The sequence below is a fragment of the Pieris brassicae genome, chromosome 4 (assembly GCF_905147105.1).
Source record: "Pieris brassicae chromosome 4, ilPieBrab1.1, whole genome shotgun sequence".
Taxonomy (NCBI): Eukaryota; Metazoa; Arthropoda; class Insecta; order Lepidoptera; family Pieridae; genus Pieris; species Pieris brassicae.
The window spans coordinates 1451075-1470212 of record NC_059668.1 but is presented as its reverse complement, the minus strand read 5'-3'; the positions used below and the strand labels follow the sequence as shown (position 1 = coordinate 1470212).

Genomic DNA, 19138 nt, shown 5'->3' with positions numbered 1-19138 from the left:
TTTTTTAAAAGAGTACATTCTATCTTTAAATTATAAAAGATTCTCTATGATAATTTAAATTTAATATCAAACTTATGTATCGATGTCCATCTAAAGGAGAGTATAAGGTTGTAATAAAAGACAATTTAAATATATTTTGTTTATTTTAAACAGAATTAACAAATACAAAGGCAAGTTTAAATACATGTAAGTACTACATACTTCATAATTTCTTTTATTTATTCAGTTGACAGCGTGTGTTGTTAAAGATAAACAATAATCACATTGTTTTTTCAATTCAGTAGAACTTTAAATCAATCCTTGTTACATCATATGTTTATAAATACTTTTTAATGACATTACAAATATTTGTATTTGTAATGTAAAAATACAGAATGAAAGATTTATACCAGACACATACAGATTATAACTCTTACAGAAAGTAAGAGATATAAACGTGAATTTATTAAATTATTCGAATTATCGTGGTGAATAACTGTAAATATTTAACAAATTCGCTTTAATAAAAAAACTTTATTACCAACATTTATTTTAAAGTTTCATTATGTAATAAGTGTTCACATAGTTACTTATATATATAAAAAATCAGACTTAGTTTAAAAAAAAAACAAAACTGTCTTCTATACAAAGACAAAATCTTCTTGTCCAACTGCAGGTGTCCCAGAAAATGTTTTTTAAATGATCAATCTTATTCTTGTAGTCCAAATAGTGGTGTAAGCATATAACCCATGTAACCAGCAGCATTCCTTGGCCTTGGCACCGGACCTCTCTCATCAGAATATATGTATGGAAGGCGGAGTATCCAGTAGGCTGAACTACTAAGCTTTATTGGTCCTTCGGATTCCGGCCGCGGAACGAATGTTGGTACACCGAGGGCCGGTTGTACCTGAGAATATATTAAAGCGATTATAATATCCGAGACACTAATAATTTAAGGAGTTGCATTAGATTATATTATAAACATATCAGAAACAACTATCTAAATAGATTCTGTGGCGGGGTTTTCAGTAGGTGAGATACAAAATTAGCTAATTTGGGATACTCTTTATAGTTTGCATTGTTTTTGGTTGAGTATGTTGAGGAAAGGGCACCATGACTATATAGACTATGACTACGACTATATATATATATATATATATCAATTATATACATACATAAAAAAATCAAACTAGCACTAGTACGTGTTAGATGGGGAAAGCCTTTGTTATACAACTAAACTATAACTATATATAAAGTTTAACTACGCTCTAAGTATGCACGAACTACGTAAATCTATGAAGGAATAAATAATTAAGAAAATATTTTTATTTATGTAACAGGCGCAAACGGTTTATAGACTAATCTGATCTTATGTGATACCGCCACATATACACACTTAATTCGCCAGAGGGCTCGCAAGTGCGTTGCCGACCTTATAATATTTTTTTATCAATACAGAAATTAAGCCTTTTAATTTATATTCGTGTAATTCGAGAATAGAATATAGATAGCATTCACAGATATAACAAAACTAATAAAAAGGGTGGTGTAAATTGTCACACAATGAGTTTTAAGGTTAGAAACCGACCTTAGGCGACAGCGTCACGTGCACCGAGCTTTTCGGCGTGACGACATGCAGCCGCATCAACTGCGCCAGCATAGTGTTGGGGCGGCACACACAAGGGGCATAAATTGGCATCTCGCTGGCTGCCAGACGAGCTCCTGCCGCCCCTGCCCCATCGCGACCCCACGAAACCCCCCCACCACTCATTACCGAGTCTGGGGAGGACATCATGAACCTATATGTGATCAAAATAAATAAGGATTTTTTTATAACATATCATTGTTCATGTTATCATCTTAGTTTAATCACAATAACCTTCTATGTATGTATATGTGAGAGAATAAATAAAGATTATTATTATTATATATTATTATTATTATTTTAAATGTCACTTCGAAACTATTGCAGAGATACAGATATGGGAATTTTGGAAGCTTAGAAAAGATAGAGTGAACTGAATGGACGACAAGCCCGATACTGTTTTACGTATTTTGTTACGGAAGGACCAAAAGGAAGAAGGCGAAGAGGTATAAATAGAAGCACGAAGCGAATGGTGAAAGAAAGGCAGAGTCAGTTGGAGAAAGCTGTAGAAGGGCTTTACCCGTGAATGGGTTTCGATCGACAGTACTAAAGGTAGCTAGGATATACATTAATGAGATAAAAATAGTGTTAGAGCTGTTTAATATATTTTTTTTGTAATTATTATTCGATCATTTACGTATTGTCCAAATAAAAGTAGAAGTATACTATAAACATGATTTTTAATGCAGAAATCTTTGCACTAATCCATCTGGCTGAACGGCGAACAGCGGAGTTCTACAGAATTCGGAAAGAATATTCTTCTCTTCTTGCCTCTTTGATAAAAACCACTTGTCAATTACACATTTTGGAAATGGACAATAAAATAAAATTCAATTGAGGTACTTCTCTCTCGATAAAGTTGATAAACTATATACTTTTAAAAGCCCCTATTAAAATATTTTGCTAACGAAACCATATTAGTTCGAAGGACCAAAAAATTAAAGTAACAATGTAAGGTGAAACGCATTTACTACAAATATTGATGTTACTTTTAAATAAATATAAACTAACCTATGGCCTCTCGGACATTCGTATTCAAACCCAATAAATATTTTCACTGTTAGGTTATGTTGGGAGCCGCCTTTCCCACGACCTCGAGACGATGTGCGCCAGATATTTGCATGCTCCATTCTGGAAAAGGGTTTATATTTTTTATAAAAGCTATGTATACCGACCTCATATATACTGGGTTTGTTCATAGCGATAATGCGATTACATACCACCTCCTTGGAAAGAAAAAAATAATATTACTACGCATAGCACAGATATTATATGTATCAAAAACAATAAAAAAAGGTATCAGCTCTTTTGTTTCTTAAAAATCTATAAAATTGAGGATCGCACGTGAGTAAAATATCTCTTCCAGAATAGTTTGACTACGAATCCGGTTAATCAAGACTTAAGAGCATGTATGGTCGCGAGTTGGTGTGCTGTTTTCCACAAGGTCGTAACTTCTGACGATCCGCCAAGACCTTGCTATTTGTTTTATAGCAAAACAAACAAAGATTTATATAGGAAATGTCCATAATATTACACAGCCATTTGGGTATGAATAAAGATTCAGCGCGCTGTGTGCTCAGGATGCTTTGTCTGTCTGACGCCCAGAAACAAACGAGACGGAAACTCACAAAGCTGTTACAACAAAATCTTGACCGATTTTTAGCTCGATTCATAACTATTGACGAAGCATGGGCTGTATTTGTGGGACAGTCACAAAACAATGGTGTTTATAATCGATTACTTTAATGATGAAGCCACTATTACGGGGATTACGCAAGTCAAACCACGTGCCAATTCCCCGTAATAGTGGCGGTGTGGCAAAATAGCTACATTTGTTTTGTTGCAGCAGGATAACGCCTGATTTGCGATGGCTGATATTCATGAAACTGGATTCGAATTTATGGATCATCCTCTCATATTCACTGAGCCTGACTTGTACTACCTATCTATATCTGAAGAGGAGGAAGCAGAAGTAATCGCGGTACACCACGACGGGATCAGGAAGATTTTTTAAAGAGAGAATTCTAGCTTTAGAAAAAGGATACATATACAAAGTGTATAAACCGGAAATGTGACTACTATAAGTGTTTCGTAATAGGCAAGTAGATGATCTGCCATCTTTGCCTTAGACACGCTGATGATGTTATCTCAGGATACTTCCCTTCGGCGTAGCAGGAAGTATTACAAACATACAGGCGGGGAACGAACTTACAAAGCTGTTGCACGTCGAGGTAGTATGAAGTATTTAGAAGATTCTTTTTCTTCGACGAACTTACAAAGCTGTTGCACGTCGAGGTAGTATGAAGTATTTAGAAGATTCTTTTTCTTCGACGAACTTACAAAGCTGTTGCACGTCGAGGTAGTATGAAGTATTTAGAAGATTCTTTTTCTTCGACGAACTTACAAAGCTGTTGCACGTCGAGGTAGTATGAAGTATTTAGAAGATTCTTTTTCTTCGACGAACTTACAAAGCTGTTGCACGTCGAGGTAGTATGAAGTATTTAGAAGATTCTTTTTCTTCGACGAACTTACAAAGCTGTTGCACGTCGAGGTAGTATGAAGTATTTAGAAGATTCTTTTTCTTCGACGAACTTACAAAGCTGTTGCATGTCGAGGTAGTATGAAGTATTTAGAAGATTCTTTTTCTTCGACGAACTTACAAAGCTGTTGCACGTCGAGGTAGTATGAAGTATTTAGAAGATTCTTTTTCTTCGACGAACTTACAAAGCTGTTGCATGTCGAGGTAGTATGAAGTATTTAGAAGATTCTTTTTCTTCGACGAACTTACAAAGCTGTTGCACGTCGAGGTAGTATGAAGTATTTAGAAGATTCTTTTTCTTCGACGAACTTACAAAGCTGTTGCACGTCGAGGTAGTATGAAGTATTTAGAAGATTCTTTTTCTTCGACGAACTTACAAAGCTGTTGCACGTCGAGGTAGTATGAAGTATTTAGAAGATTCTTTTTCTTCGACGAACTTACAAAGCTGTTGCACGTCGAGGTAGTATGAAGTATTTAGAAGATTCTTTTTCTTCGACGAACTTACAAAGCTGTTGCACGTCGAGGTAGTATGAAGTATTTAGAAGATTCTTTTTCTTCGACGAACTTACAAAGCTGTTGCACGTCGAGGTAGTATGAAGTATTTAGAAGATTCTTTTTCTTCGACGAACTTACAAAGCTGTTGCATGTCGAGGTAGTATGAAGTATTTAGAAGATTCTTTTTCTTCGACGAACTTACAAAGCTGTTGCACGTCGAGGTAGTATGAAGTATTTAGAAGATTCTTTTTCTTCGACGAACTTACAAAGCTGTTGCATGTCGAGGTAGTATGAAGTATTTAGAAGATTCTTTTTCTTCGACGAACTTACAAAGCTGTTGCACGTCGAGGTAGTATGAAGTATTTAGAAGATTCTTTTTCTTCGACGAACTTACAAAGCTGTTGCATGTCGAGGTAGTATGAAGTATTTAGAAGATTCTTTTTCTTCGACGAACTTACAAAGCTGTTGCACGTCGAGGTAGTATGAAGTATTTAGAAGATTCTTTTTCTTCGACGAACTTACATAGCTGTTGCACGTCGAGGTAGTATGAAGTATTTAGAAGATTCTTTTTCTTCGACGAACTTACAAAGCTGTTGCACGTCGAGGTAGTATGAAGTATTTAGAAGATTCTTTTTCTTCGACGAACTTACATAGCTGTTGCACGTCGAGGTAGTATGAAGTATTTAGAAGATTCTTTTTCTTCGACGAACTTACAAAGCTGTTGCATGTCGAGGTAGTATGAAGTATTTAGAAGATTCTTTTTCTTCGACGAACTTACAAAGCTGTTGCATGTCGAGGTAGTATGAAGTATTTAGAAGATTCTTTTTCTTCGACGAACTTACAAAGCTGTTGCACGTCGAGGTAGTATGAAGTATTTAGAAGATTCTTTTTCTTCGACGAACTTACAAAGCTGTTGCATGTCGAGGTAGTATGAAGTATTTAGAAGATTCTTTTTCTTCGACGAACTTACAAAGCTGTTGCACGTCGAGGTAGTATGAAGTATTTAGAAGATTCTTTTTCTTCGACGAACTTACAAAGCTGTTGCATGTCGAGGTAGTATGAAGTATTTAGAAGATTCTTTTTCTTCGACGAACTTACAAAGCTGTTGCACGTCGAGGTAGTATGAAGTATTTAGAAGATTCTTTTTCTTCGACGAACTTACATAGCTGTTGCACGTCGAGGTAGTATGAAGTATTTAGAAGATTCTTTTTCTTCGACGAACTTACATAGCTGTTGCACGTCGAGGTAGTATGAAGTATTTAGAAGATTCTTTTTCTTCGACGAACTTACAAAGCTGTTGCACGTCGAGGTAGTATGAAGTATTTAGAAGATTCTTTTTCTTCGACGAACTTACATAGCTGTTGCACGTCGAGGTAGTATGAAGTATTTAGAAGATTCTTTTTCTTCGACGAACTTACAAAGCTGTTGCACGTCGAGGTAGTATGAAGTATTTAGAAGATTCTTTTTCTTCGACGAACTTACATAGCTGTTGCACGTCGAGGTAGTATGAAGTATTTAGAAGATTCTTTTTCTTCGACGAACTTACAAAGCTGTTGCATGTCGAGGTAGTATGAAGTATTTAGAAGATTCTTTTTCTTCGACGAACTTACAAAGCTGTTGCATGTCGAGGTAGTATGAAGTATTTAGAAGATTCTTTTTCTTCGACGAACTTACAAAGCTGTTGCACGTCGAGGTAGTATGAAGTATTTAGAAGATTCTTTTTCTTCGACGAACTTACAAAGCTGTTGCATGTCGAGGTAGTATGAAGTATTTAGAAGATTCTTTTTCTTCGACGAACTTACAAAGCTGTTGCACGTCGAGGTAGTATGAAGTATTTAGAAGATTCTTTTTCTTCGACGAACTTACAAAGCTGTTGCATGTCGAGGTAGTATGAAGTATTTAGAAGATTCTTTTTCTTCGACGAACTTACAAAGCTGTTGCATGTCGAGGTAGTATGAAGTATTTAGAAGATTCTTTTTCTTCGACGAACTTACATAGCTGTTGCACGTCGAGGTAGTATGAAGTATTTAGAAGATTCTTTTTCTTCGACGAACTTACAAAGCTGTTGCACGTCGAGGTAGTATGAAGTATTTAGAAGATTCTTTTTCTTCGACGAACTTACAAAGCTGTTGCACGTCGAGGTAGTATGAAGTATTTAGAAGATTCTTTTTCTTCGACGAACTTACAAAGCTGTTGCATGTCGAGGTAGTATGAAGTATTTAGAAGATTCTTTTTCTTCGACGAACTTACAAAGCTGTTGCACGTCGAGGTAGTATGAAGTATTTAGAAGATTCTTTTTCTTCGACGAACTTACAAAGCTGTTGCATGTCGAGGTAGTATGAAGTATTTAGAAGATTCTTTTTCTTCGACGAACTTACAAAGCTGTTGCACGTCGAGGTAGTATGAAGTATTTAGAAGATTCTTTTTCTTCGACGAACTTACATAGCTGTTGCACGTCGAGGTAGTATGAAGTATTTAGAAGATTCTTTTTCTTCGACGAACTTACAAAGCTGTTGCACGTCGAGGTAGTATGAAGTATTTAGAAGATTCTTTTTCTTCGACGAACTTACAAAGCTGTTGCACGTCGAGGTAGTATGAAGTATTTAGAAGATTCTTTTTCTTCGACGAACTTACAAAGCTGTTGCATGTCGAGGTAGTATGAAGTATTTAGAAGATTCTTTTTCTTCGACGAACTTACAAAGCTGTTGCACGTCGAGGTAGTATGAAGTATTTAGAAGATTCTTTTTCTTCGACGAACTTACAAAGCTGTTGCACGTCGAGGTAGTATGAAGTATTCTTCGTGATTCGAATCATAAATAATATAATAGTAAAATACCGATAAAGACTATAAATCCTGCATCTTATTCAAATCTGAGCTATACGGTGAATGTAATTGTGAGGTAACTGACTAGTACGGATTCGAAGGACCAAAATTTTTAATCATAAGGTATTAGTAAATAATATTTGGCTTAGACAAAATCGATGATGAATTGTTTAAGAAAAGCAATTTTAGGCTATTATTATTTAATCATATAGATAGGACTTTGTGAGCTATATTTCTCAACTGTGTGGATACAATTTTTTAATTACAAAGAAAATATATGTGATATAATTGATTTAAAATACATTTTCATATAAGAAATTCCATTGATTTATTTCGTACACTCACCGCACGGCACAATCCCATGGGAGCAAATAATTCGTATGAGGCAGGAAGCCAGGCTGCAAATGCTCAGGCAACCCCAGGCTGTGCGAATATAGAGACGACAGGCCAAGACACACCAGCGACCAGCTCGAAAAGGCGGGCAACAAGCCAGCGGGACTATTTATATGTAACATTCCAGGGAGATATTCAGTCGTGGATGGCTGACGGCTTATTACTTTCGCTGGAATTTTGAAAGGTTTTTTTTTAGATTTTTAAGTTTTATAGTCAGAAATAACTAAAGTTGACAGCAATCAGTGATTTTTCGTCGCTTAGTTGTTAACTAAATAAATAATCTTTCTCTTTCTTAAGAATATTAAAACCCGTGACCATGCTATAAGGTCACGTAAAACATTGCGCATGGTCACAGTATATGTTATACATCGCGTTGCTTAAAAAAAAGCAACAACGCATGTAATTTAATAATTTATGTTTAACCTTTACCTGAAACAGTTTCTCCTCTAACAGGCATTACATTAAGTGCATCACCGCTGCTAGCCGGTTCATCGTCATCGTCATCTTTCGCTGACCCGGGAGACAGTTCATCAGGCGACCAGCCTTCTGAGTGTTGATCACCTTCTGGAGATTCCCCTGAACCATCACATCTTTCAGCCCGTTCTGGTGCCTCTTCTATAACACCCTTGACAGACGCTGCCCTGAAACAAGATAACTTATTACGAACACATAAAATATCTCTCGTCGAACACTTAAATAATGAAGCCTTTTTAGGGCTTCGTATCTTTTTGATAAACATTGGGAATTGTACTACTTTAAGACATATATACATTGAAATTTTGACATAGTTAATATTAAATATAAGAACCAGCTATACCCTGAAGTATTTCCGAACCAATTCTGAATTCTTCTTGACTCGGGCAGGAGATATACCTGATGTTAAGTGATACCGCCGCCCATGGACACTCTCAATGCCAGAGGGCTCGCGAGTGCGTTGCCTTTTAAGAATTGGTACGCTCGTTTCTTGGAGGACCCTAAGTAGAATTGGTTCGGAAATACTTCAGTGGGCAGCTGGTCCCACATAGCGGTGGTGCGCGGCCTAAAATTGCCTTGAAAAACGCTCAGTCCTGGAACGGCGGACGTCGAGGTGATACCGGTGGAAATTTGTATTCTGCCTCGACGTCCGATGACGAGTTAGGGTCCTTCATGAAAAGAGCGTGCCAATTCTTAAATATGACGCGAGCCCCTTAACATCAGGTCAGCGTCACCTCCCGCTTATCCCCTATTATATAAAAAAAACCACGAAAATATCTATACACATTTCACTTTTTAAACTTATTATTATAATATACTTAAAAAAAACAACCGCTACAACCTTTTTAGGTCTGGGCCTCAGATTTCTGTACCAGTTTGTTAATCTAATAGGTCAGCCTTCTGTGACTGACGCACGACGTCGACTTTTTTGGTCTAAAACAAGCCGGTTTCCTCACGATGTTTTCCTTCACCGTTCGAGCGAATTTTAAATGCGCACATAGAAAGAAAATCCATTGGTGCACAGCCGGGGATCGAACCTACGACCTCAGGGTCGAGAGTCGCACGCTGAAGCCAATAGGAGAACACTGCTCATAGTTAATAAAACATTACAGTATCCTGAAATAATTATCAAAGTAAATCACACATTTAGCGTAAACCCAATAAAAAAATCAACATACCTAAAACTGGGTGTAGAAGGTTGAAATACGGGAAATTCTATGCTCTGAAGGGTATTACATACACCACATTCTTCAGCTGCGTGGCTGTAGAAGGTGAAGTTAGCAGCTTTCACCGTATAAGGGTCGTCCCGTGAACATTTACTTCGACCACAATTACACACGCTTATATAACGAACGCCGGATGAGTGGTCTTTGCTACCGTCACTGGAAATTTTAAAAAAGAAAAAAAAAATTTTTTTTTAATATCGTGCTTTTAAAAAATACATACAGTATACACGGGTTCACAAATTGCACCAACCACGATGTATTTGCAATATGTGCATGAATGTCTTGTAACTAGTTAATCACCTTTCTAGAAGTTATATATCACTCCCGTGTAAGGCTTTTATAAGTTCACAAAAGAGGTGCGAATTACAATATAAAGTTGACTTCATTTTCTACAATAATATATATATATATATATATACTATGAATAGCTTAAACTAAGGTAATGTTCATTAACAGTCTTAGTGTTCCATAATGTTTTGCCTCTATGTTCGTGTAATGTAATATTTTTAAGGTGATTAAATTTTTAAATGCCTTTATAGCGTTTTAACTTAATTATAAAAATAACTAAATTGACAATAAATATGACTTTGACAATTTGATTAATCAATTTGAATGCACCACTTAACCCTATCTATCAAATTTTCTAGTTGGTACCTAATCTGTGCCGCCATTATGGAAATAGCAACACCACTGCCTTTAACGCTCAATAAGGTTGCTATATTACAATTTGATTAGTTATGATAAAATATAAGGTTCATCCCTCAAATTTATTCCATAAGTGATTGAGGTAACACTGGCTGAGTGTTAAATAAATATTGTAAGTGAGAATATTTAGCGTTTATTTTGCGTCTGTGGACGTGTAACAGATTGCATAGACGACAAAATAAATATACTCACTGGTCAGGGTTAATACAGGGATGGGAAGTAAGCGAGGGTGCTTCACAAAGACGCCGCGTCTTCCAAGTTGTGGCACAAGCAGCCCTAAGCCTTGATCGAGCGCCTCCCGCTAATGGACCTCGGGCCATTGCTTCTACCACCCCCAAGGCAATATTCACCTGCATACAATGACAATGTTTGAGGAGTCACTGTTCTAACAAGCGTAACAATTATTCTAACTGCATACAAACATTTTAGAAATTTCTAATATTCAGCTGCGTTTCCAGTCATGTATATCTAGGTAACATTGAAAATGTTTAGAAAATGAAAAACGGCTTAATCTAGAAAGTTGTCAATACTTTTATTGTTTTACTTGAATATAAATGAAAGTCGCAGGCCGCCAGGTCAGGACTGGATGGCGGATGACTCATTATCTCCATACCTGCCATAGCCAAATATTCAACAGTCTGTTTTGCGGAGTGGTGACGGAGGATCCGGCTTCGAGGGCGCTGCTGTCGATTTTTTTCCAAGACAATAGGCAAACAGCGATTGACATACCAGTCTGCTGTAAGTGTCCTTCCATCTTCTAGCACAACTGTCGCGAAATGACCTTTTCGACTAAAGATGATGAGGCAATCATCTTTTTTCCTTCACTTCTTCCTTACTTTACCTTAGTTGTCCGATCCTCGAAAGGAAACAACTACTGAGCTGATTATGTTTTGGTTTCGGGTTCGTAGCAATATATTAGATGTCAAATACAGCATTTGAGTCACCGCCGTTGAACTTATGTAACATTTGGCACCAGTCCATGCGAAGGTGTTTCTGGTCATCGGTTAAAGTATGGCGAATCCATCTGATACAAAGCCTGACGCCTAAATGTTCGTGTAATATTTTTTGAACTTGACTCATACCAATGCCTAGGCTTACCCGTATCTTTTTTTTTTTATAAAATAGGGGGCAAACGGGCAGGAGGCTCACCTGATGTTAAGTGATACCGCCGCCCATGGACACTCTCAATGCCAGAGGGCTCGCGAGTGCGTTGCCGGCCTTTTAAGAATTTGTACGCTCCTTTCTTGAAGGACCCTAAGTCGAATTGGTTCGGAAATACTTCAGTGGGCAGCTGGTTCCACATAGCGGTGGTGTGCGGCAAAAATTGCCTTGAAAAACGCTCAGTCGTGGAACGGCGGACGTCGAGGTGATACGGGTGGAATTTTGTATTCTGCCTCGACGTCCGATGATGAAACTCAGCTGCAGGTATTAATCCGAACAACTCCTCTGAACACTCTCCATGGTAAATGCGGTAGAAGATGCAGAGTGACCCCACATCTCTACGCAACGCCAAAGGATCGAGCCGCTCAGAGAGGGATTGGTCATCGACGATTCGAACCGCTCTTCGTTGGATACGGTCAAGTGGAAGGAGCTGGTACTGGGGAGCCCCCGCCCAGAGGTGAGAACAGTATTCCATGTGGGGCCGTATTTGCGCTTTATAGAGTTGCAAGCGGAAGCCCGGAGTGAAGTACCGTCTCGCCTTGCTGAGCACACCAAGCTTTTTGGAGGCTAATTTAGCCTTTCCCTCCAAATGACCGCGAAACTGAACGTCGTTCGATATGTCAACGCCAAGTATTCCGATGCTGGCTGTGGCTTCAAGAAGAGTGTTTTCGAAAAGAGGAGTAGCGACAAAGGGTATTTTTTTCGCGGAAAACGCGCAAACTTGTGTCTTCTTGGGGTTAAATTGGACTAGGTTTAGTCTACCCCAGTCCGAGACTCCACGTAGTAGAGTTTCGACTTCAGACACAAGTTTGTTCCGGTACTCGTCGACAACTGCCCGAGAAATACCTGCCCGGCCAGTGTAAAGAGTATCCTCAGTGCTGTCGTCCGCATAGCAATGAATGTTGCTAAGTTGCAACATGTCATTGATGTGCAGAAGAAACAGGGTCGGGGATAGAACACAGCCTTGTGGGACCCCAGCATTCACGGGTTTAAGGTCGGAACATGCTCCGTCGACGACGACCTTGATGCTCCGATCGGCCAGAAAGCTGGAGACCCAGTCGCATAATTTCTCGGGAAGCCCGTAGGCTGGAAGCTTCGAGAGCAGTGCTTTGTGCCACACCCGATCGAAGGCTTTCGCTATGTCCAAACTAACCGCTAGCGCCTCCCCCTTGGACTCAATTGCCTCTACCCATCTATGTGTAAGGTATACTAGAAGGTCACCAGCCGAACGACCACGACGAAAGCCGTACTGATAATCGCTAATCAGCTGGTGGCCCTCTAGATACCTCAAGAGCTGGCCATTAATAATGGATTCCATTATTTTGGAGAACAAGGAGGTTATAGCTATTCTGCTATATCTGCTGATAGGTCACTCTCTTATCTTCCTCTATCATGCGTCGCACACCACTGATGTTATCTTCAGCTCTTTAAAGACGTCCCACGCGCGAATCATCATTGAGATTACTGCGTCCACGCAAAACTCGTTAACCCAATTGTAAATAGTGGCACGAGATGGGGCTTCATTAAGAAATGCTAATCGCAGCCTTTGTTGTTGATTAAGCCCACAACGAAATTCATAATAAATCATTGAACGAAAATTTTCTCGAGTTAGATTCATTTTCACGTGTAACAAGAGTTTTAGATTTGCCGCCAATTCACAAAAAAACGACAAATGAATGCAATACACTACATTAGGTTACCAAAGAGTTCTAAAATTGAAATTCAAAAAAGTTTTTATTAGCAATGTTTCTAACTGGCCAGTTCTAAACTTTTTCAGTGTTACCCACGTATATTCAGTAACAAAGCTTTTGCTGACACCTCTACTTGCTCTTGCGAACGTATACTGAGCGGTAGTCCCGCATTGGATAACTACCGCATCGCCGCAGCGATCGCACTCATTCAAATCATTATTTTTATATTATAAACATTTGTATGGTGTCAAACTGAGTCCAATCCTCGTCCAGATGGTGCCAGCACTAGGATAATTCAGATTTTAGCCTTTTGCGATTTAGTTCTTCTAGACTCAACAGTTTTTCTCAGATAACCTAATATTTTTTTTTATTTTCGAAATACTATCCTGCTATTCATACACTAGTTATATTAACTGTAATATACACTAAATTATAATTAAGGTATTTTTTTGCATACATAATTTTTGGAAAATGAATTTTATTAGATTTTATTTAATTCTGCTTACATTTAGATGGATTCTTATTTTACTAAAGAAATAATTTAAGGGTATTTATCTCAATACAAACCTTGTGGTTGTGATGTTGACTGGAATAGTGCGATGGCAGACCTTCAGCATAGGATGCTTGGGCTATCGGTAACACCTGAAGTAAAAAACACTGTTTAGTACTATACTCAATACTCTGGAGCTCTATATTGAAAATTTGAATTTATTGAAGTGAAACTTCTTTATTGGCGTTGGAAAAAATTTACCGTCACATTTTTCGGTTACACGTCACAATTTTCCGTTACGAGCCATCTTTTTCTTGTCTCTACCACGGTTGACTCAAGAGATTCGAAGCCATTCATAACAAAAATATTTAATAACGATAACAATGAGAGTAATAAAACTATTACAACTAATGAAATTCTGTAATAATCTTAGTAGTAATAAGGTAAAATTAAATAATTGTATAATTTGTATTAATGTGTATGATACTCATAGCCTTTTGTTAAACTTTATCTAATTTAACTTTATTTAACCAATTTCTGTAAAGTTGCATATAGTAGATCATTTTATAAGGTCATAAGGTCATAAAAAAGTCTCACTTCTTACGTGTGTACCTTAGTATTATTGTTTTATATGAAAGTTTACATTACTTAATTTCGTACCTTAGCACATCTCGCTTTTGAGAACCTGACGTCAGTAGCCAATGCGTCGAAGAGGGCGTCTCCATTGTCCTGGTCATCACTAAGTGTTGGGGATTCCTTCATATAAATAGGAACTAAAGCTTGTGCACGTGTTCTCCACGACTTGGCGCTGGGTAACTGGAATTAATGACAAAAGCAATCAGCACGATAAATCAATAATATTTTTGTGATTATTTAAGTAAAGTATCCTTACTGAAAAGTTTATGTTTTTTATTTGCTAAGGATATCCATAAAACACAAAATTTATTGAATGCCAAAACTAATACTTTCAGAAAGAAATTTTTTATTAGGATGAAAAGTTGCTATTATATATAAACATGATAGAAATCTTTATGTCAGAGGGAACATTGTCTCTGTATTTCACACTGAGATATGGTATGTAATTCGGCACAATCATTATTCTGAATAAAGGTTTTAGTTTGACTTTGCAGTGTCTTCAAAATATTCATAGACTCTGTGGCTTAGCTTTTGATCTCTATGCCTAGACATAGGGAGTTAATTAAATTGTCAACTTTCTACATACAGTGCAACATACTTTCTTGGCCAGTGGCTGAAATTGGTAGTTCCGTCGCAAATTTTTATAAGTTAGCCTGCATGATTTCAAATTATTCCCCTTATAATGGTTAATTTTTAATTACTGGCACTATCCAGACAGCAACGCTCTTACAGGCCAAGAAAAGTATGTGGCTGTACACCTCTGTTAAAGCCATCTTGACAAAGCCCCAAGAGTAAGGATTCAGAAACAAGACTATATACATATATATTCTTGTTTCTGAATCATTACCGCACATCCGACTACTGCATGTCAAAATCCAATACATTGATGACAAGTATCTCATATGTCTACAATCCCTATATCTATATCGGCTGTCACTCTTACTAATATGGTAGTAGTCACATACTTGAGCTACATTTAGTCTTTGAATCTTACCCCTCGTGACATTGATAATAGTCATACTCACTTCAAAAAAAGATGTACTCATTGCATATTTTCCAACATTATCATTAAATCCCTGTTCAAAAGCTACATCCAGATGCATTTGCAGGAACTGTGCAAATGTTTGTCGGCTGTTAGGTTCAGGTTGAATGCCAGAACACATCTGTACCAACCCACGAACCAGAGTACTCATATCCCGTGCATTACCAGTACCTTCTTCAGTACTTATATAAACAAATTCTTCGTTTTTTGGTATAGCAAATGAAGACTTCACACTGAAATAAAAATTCATTATTGATTTTTGAACATACTTAATAACCTCTAGTATCTATAAAAAAAGATATTTACCATACATTAGTAATAACCCTTGACTTTCTTAAAATGAAATAAATTTGATCCTCAATGGCATGTTCTAGTCTCTTAAGAGCTGTTGGGTTTTTCCTTAAAGGTGTTGGTGCTCGACGAAAGTGGAATAGAAGACGTGGACAACAGAATCTACCACGTGCTTCCCATGCATCTGACACTCCAGCTTCTATTAAAGCACTAGTTATTGGTCCTGTCAATTCATTTCTGGAAGTTCAGAGTAACTATAATTAAGTTATACCTATATATTCAGGAAGTTGATTGTTGTATTTAATACATATAGTGTCAATTAAATTATTGTTTTATTTTCAAAATTCTACTATGAACTTTATCTAGTCATTCACTTACCTATAAGCATCAATAGCCTTGAATAATTGCAAATATCCCACATCAAAGACTGGCGTTGGTGAAGACAAGATAACTATATGACACAGATGAAAAAGAAGAGCAAACGCTTTGCATGACTCTATAGCTAGCTCGCCAGATGCAACAAGCCAGTGAGCTGCATCTGCATCCTTTACAGTACTGGTAGAGTTCTCCGATAGGTTATTGGCGAGTTCGCAAAGCCGGTTAGTATCGAAGTAGGTAACTGCATGTAGATATAGGACACTTTGTCTCTCATCCCAAAGGCATTGGATACCATTCTGCAAATAACAGTTTCCAAGTGTAAGAGATATAAGTTACAACGATGATTATTATTAATATATCAAAATTACCTCTGAAAAAAACTCTGAAGGAACTAAGGATGTTGCTTTGTTTGGATAACGATATGGGGATTTTCCTATTACCCCTACAATAACTATACGATCTTTATTGGAGAATTCTGGAATATCATTAATTGAAAATTCTTTCATTTTTCAATATTTACATTTCACGAATGTTTTCACTTTATTTTTATATTTTGACAGATATAAAATTTGACAATACTCATTACTCAACCTAAGATTTCGACTGTCAGTGTCTATTAATATATGTGCTTAAAACATCAAAACATTACAAATAAATAATTATAAGTTGTCAAAGATCGCTGTCAATGTCAATGAGCAGTTGTTTAAGTTGACAAATTTCAAGAGTATCAAGTTTGTGTAGAACTTCACATTTGTTATGAAACTTTTAGTTTTTGGATGTCTTCGTGTTTTTGAATTGGTATTTTCTCGTAAATTTTATTTGAACTAATAAAAAGTAACACGGCGAGAATTAATGTCAATCAATTAGGACGAAGTAGAAATGTTACGATATGGAATCACGTTGACAATAATAATTATTATATAACTACTAGTCAAAATCGCCTTTCTAATTCAAACGTCAAGGTTCATCCACATTCCACGCTATCTTAGTTGTGATAATGAATTTGCAAAGTTGATCGTGTTTATAAAACTCACATAGCTCGTGTTTTATGTTATTGATAAAGTATCAGTAAAAAGAAGCTATAGAAATGTCAACTGTAATAGATGATATTTGTGAACTTTTGGATAGTTATAACGGAAGGGACAAGGTAAAGTATGCGAAAAACCACATAATAACCTTGATATTTGCGTATTTAAATATGAAATCTTAAAGCCATAACTCACACGTGAATTCATATTTTCGCATGAGATAAACTAAAATAAATTTGTATTTTATTACACTTTATAAAGATACTTATTAAGTTTCTTTTTAAATTTTAATCTATCTTTATATAATCATGATCTATGTATTTTATTATAATAACAACACTTCAGTAACAATTATGTTTTAAATTATTAATTTTCAGTAAATAATAATTAGAATTTTTAGCATGTTACCATATTAATAACTTCTTTATTCTCATAAACATTTTATGACTTAATAAAATTGAAATTTTTACTAAAATTCAAGACTATAAAAATCATATTCTACCTATTCACAATGACAATTTCCATAGAAAAATTATATTTTATTTTTGAAATATTAAAGTTTTTTTTGAATTTCCAAAATAACTCAAACTTTGCTTACATTGGCTTGTTGAAATTGTATTTATAAAAATAGTTTCCTACTATTCAGGGCAACCACATATTACTTCTGTTAATCAGAAACATTTCGTAATGGCGGAATTAAGTGTCTTATTTTTTTAGGTAGTCCGTCTAGCATGTTATACTTTTAAACTGTATGGTTGCCTAATAGGAGAAAAGTCATGGCAAGCAGCTGGCTCACGACTTTCCAATGCAAGAATGATGCTCAGGCTCTTTGATGATATTCCAATGATCAGGCATACATATAATTATGGATTAGGAAAACATGTGAGTGACTTAAATAGATTTAATTTTTTTGTAAGAACTAGTTATTTATTAGATCAGATTCTTTTTTATATAAAAACAGAATAGATAACTTCTTTTTTCCAGTTATAAAAAACCTCCATTATCATAAAACTCTTATTAAGTTAAGATTTTAAATGTAAGATAAAAAAAAATGTATCAATTAAGGCCTTTTTAGTACATTTCACTGACTGTGTAGTATTAAGTACACAGGTATATAGTAATCAATATTATATGCTAAAACAATATTTTTCTATAACAATATTTTCGTTATAGGAGTCATCCAAAGTAGCTGCAACATTAGGGGTATTAGCTAATATGGTTGATCAAGTGTTCTTGCCAGTTGAGAAAGCTTGCTGGTTACATGAACTTGGCATATTGAAGTTGTCAACGGAAATGGCTGACAAACTTGAGGTGTTCAGCACAGCACTGTGGGCTGCTAGCCTTTATATATCATTTATACAGTATGTATAAGCATTGTAAAATATCATTTAAATTACTATTACACATTTGTAATTAGGAATTTAGTATACAAGAAAATAAGCAGATAATAACAAGTTTTAAATAATGTATAGTTTTTAAAGCATTAAAATGCACTTTCAAGTATTTTCAATCAATTCTTGATTCAATGTATTTTTCAGAACCATCCAATCAGTACAACACTTATGGTGGAGCAAAGATTGTCTAGAAAAATCTGAAGGTGGCAGTGATGTTAAACAAAAGCTAGATATACGGCTTGTGCTACAAATGGTTACGGCTAGCAAGCTATGTTTAGATATTACTCACGCTGTCAGTTGTCTTCCATCAGGGTGTCTTTGGGGGGAGAAAATTGGTGCCACCAAAATAGCAGCAATAGCGACTACCTCATCTGTTATAGGTATTGCAATGTACTTTGCAAAGAAACGTTTATTAAAATAATCGATACTTGCCACAATTTTTTTAATGTGAAATTATGTAATGAATGCTGTCCATATTGTGTACCTACTCTAAATTTTTATTAATTTAAATGATATAGAGATGAACATGACGTAGACTTGAGAGGTAACACAAGTTCGGCTCTGAATATCGAGAGCAAACAATGTATATGGCGACATGGTGTTTGCTACCGTGACTCATAAATGGACTACCCAGTCAGTTATTAGAAAGCCCTACGTTAATCAACGAAAAAAAAATTTAAACTGTTTTTAAAAGCATTTGTCGCGCTCCTAAAAAGACTACAAACATTTATACAAACCACAGCGGTT

General features: G+C 36.2%; 2 protein-coding genes across 2 annotated transcripts; one reads left to right on the top strand and one right to left on the bottom strand.

The window, feature by feature from the left end:
- Nucleotides 1-176: 176 nt before the first annotated feature.
- LOC123708881 (protein SMG8) lies at nt 177-16542 on the bottom strand. The gene is made up of 13 exons (XM_045659875.1): nt 16338-16542; nt 15970-16265; nt 15607-15828; nt 15284-15533; nt 14283-14438; nt 13700-13774; nt 10473-10630; nt 9528-9731; nt 8305-8516; nt 7828-8044; nt 2636-2755; nt 1568-1778; nt 177-886 (listed from the first exon to the last, which is right to left on the bottom strand). Exons 1-13 carry the CDS (start codon nt 16473-16475, stop codon nt 689-691), a joined length of 2457 nt encoding a protein of 818 aa, XP_045515831.1. The 5' UTR covers nt 16476-16542; the 3' UTR covers nt 177-688.
- A 156-nt stretch (nt 16543-16698) lies between these two features.
- Nucleotides 16699-18894, top strand: LOC123708724 (peroxisomal membrane protein 11C-like). Its single transcript, XM_045659572.1, has 4 exons — nt 16699-17116; nt 17715-17879; nt 18171-18358; nt 18536-18894. Exons 1-4 carry the CDS (start codon nt 17057-17059, stop codon nt 18810-18812), a joined length of 690 nt encoding a protein of 229 aa, XP_045515528.1. The 5' UTR covers nt 16699-17056; the 3' UTR covers nt 18813-18894.
- The last annotated feature ends 244 nt before the right edge of the window (nt 18895-19138 follow it).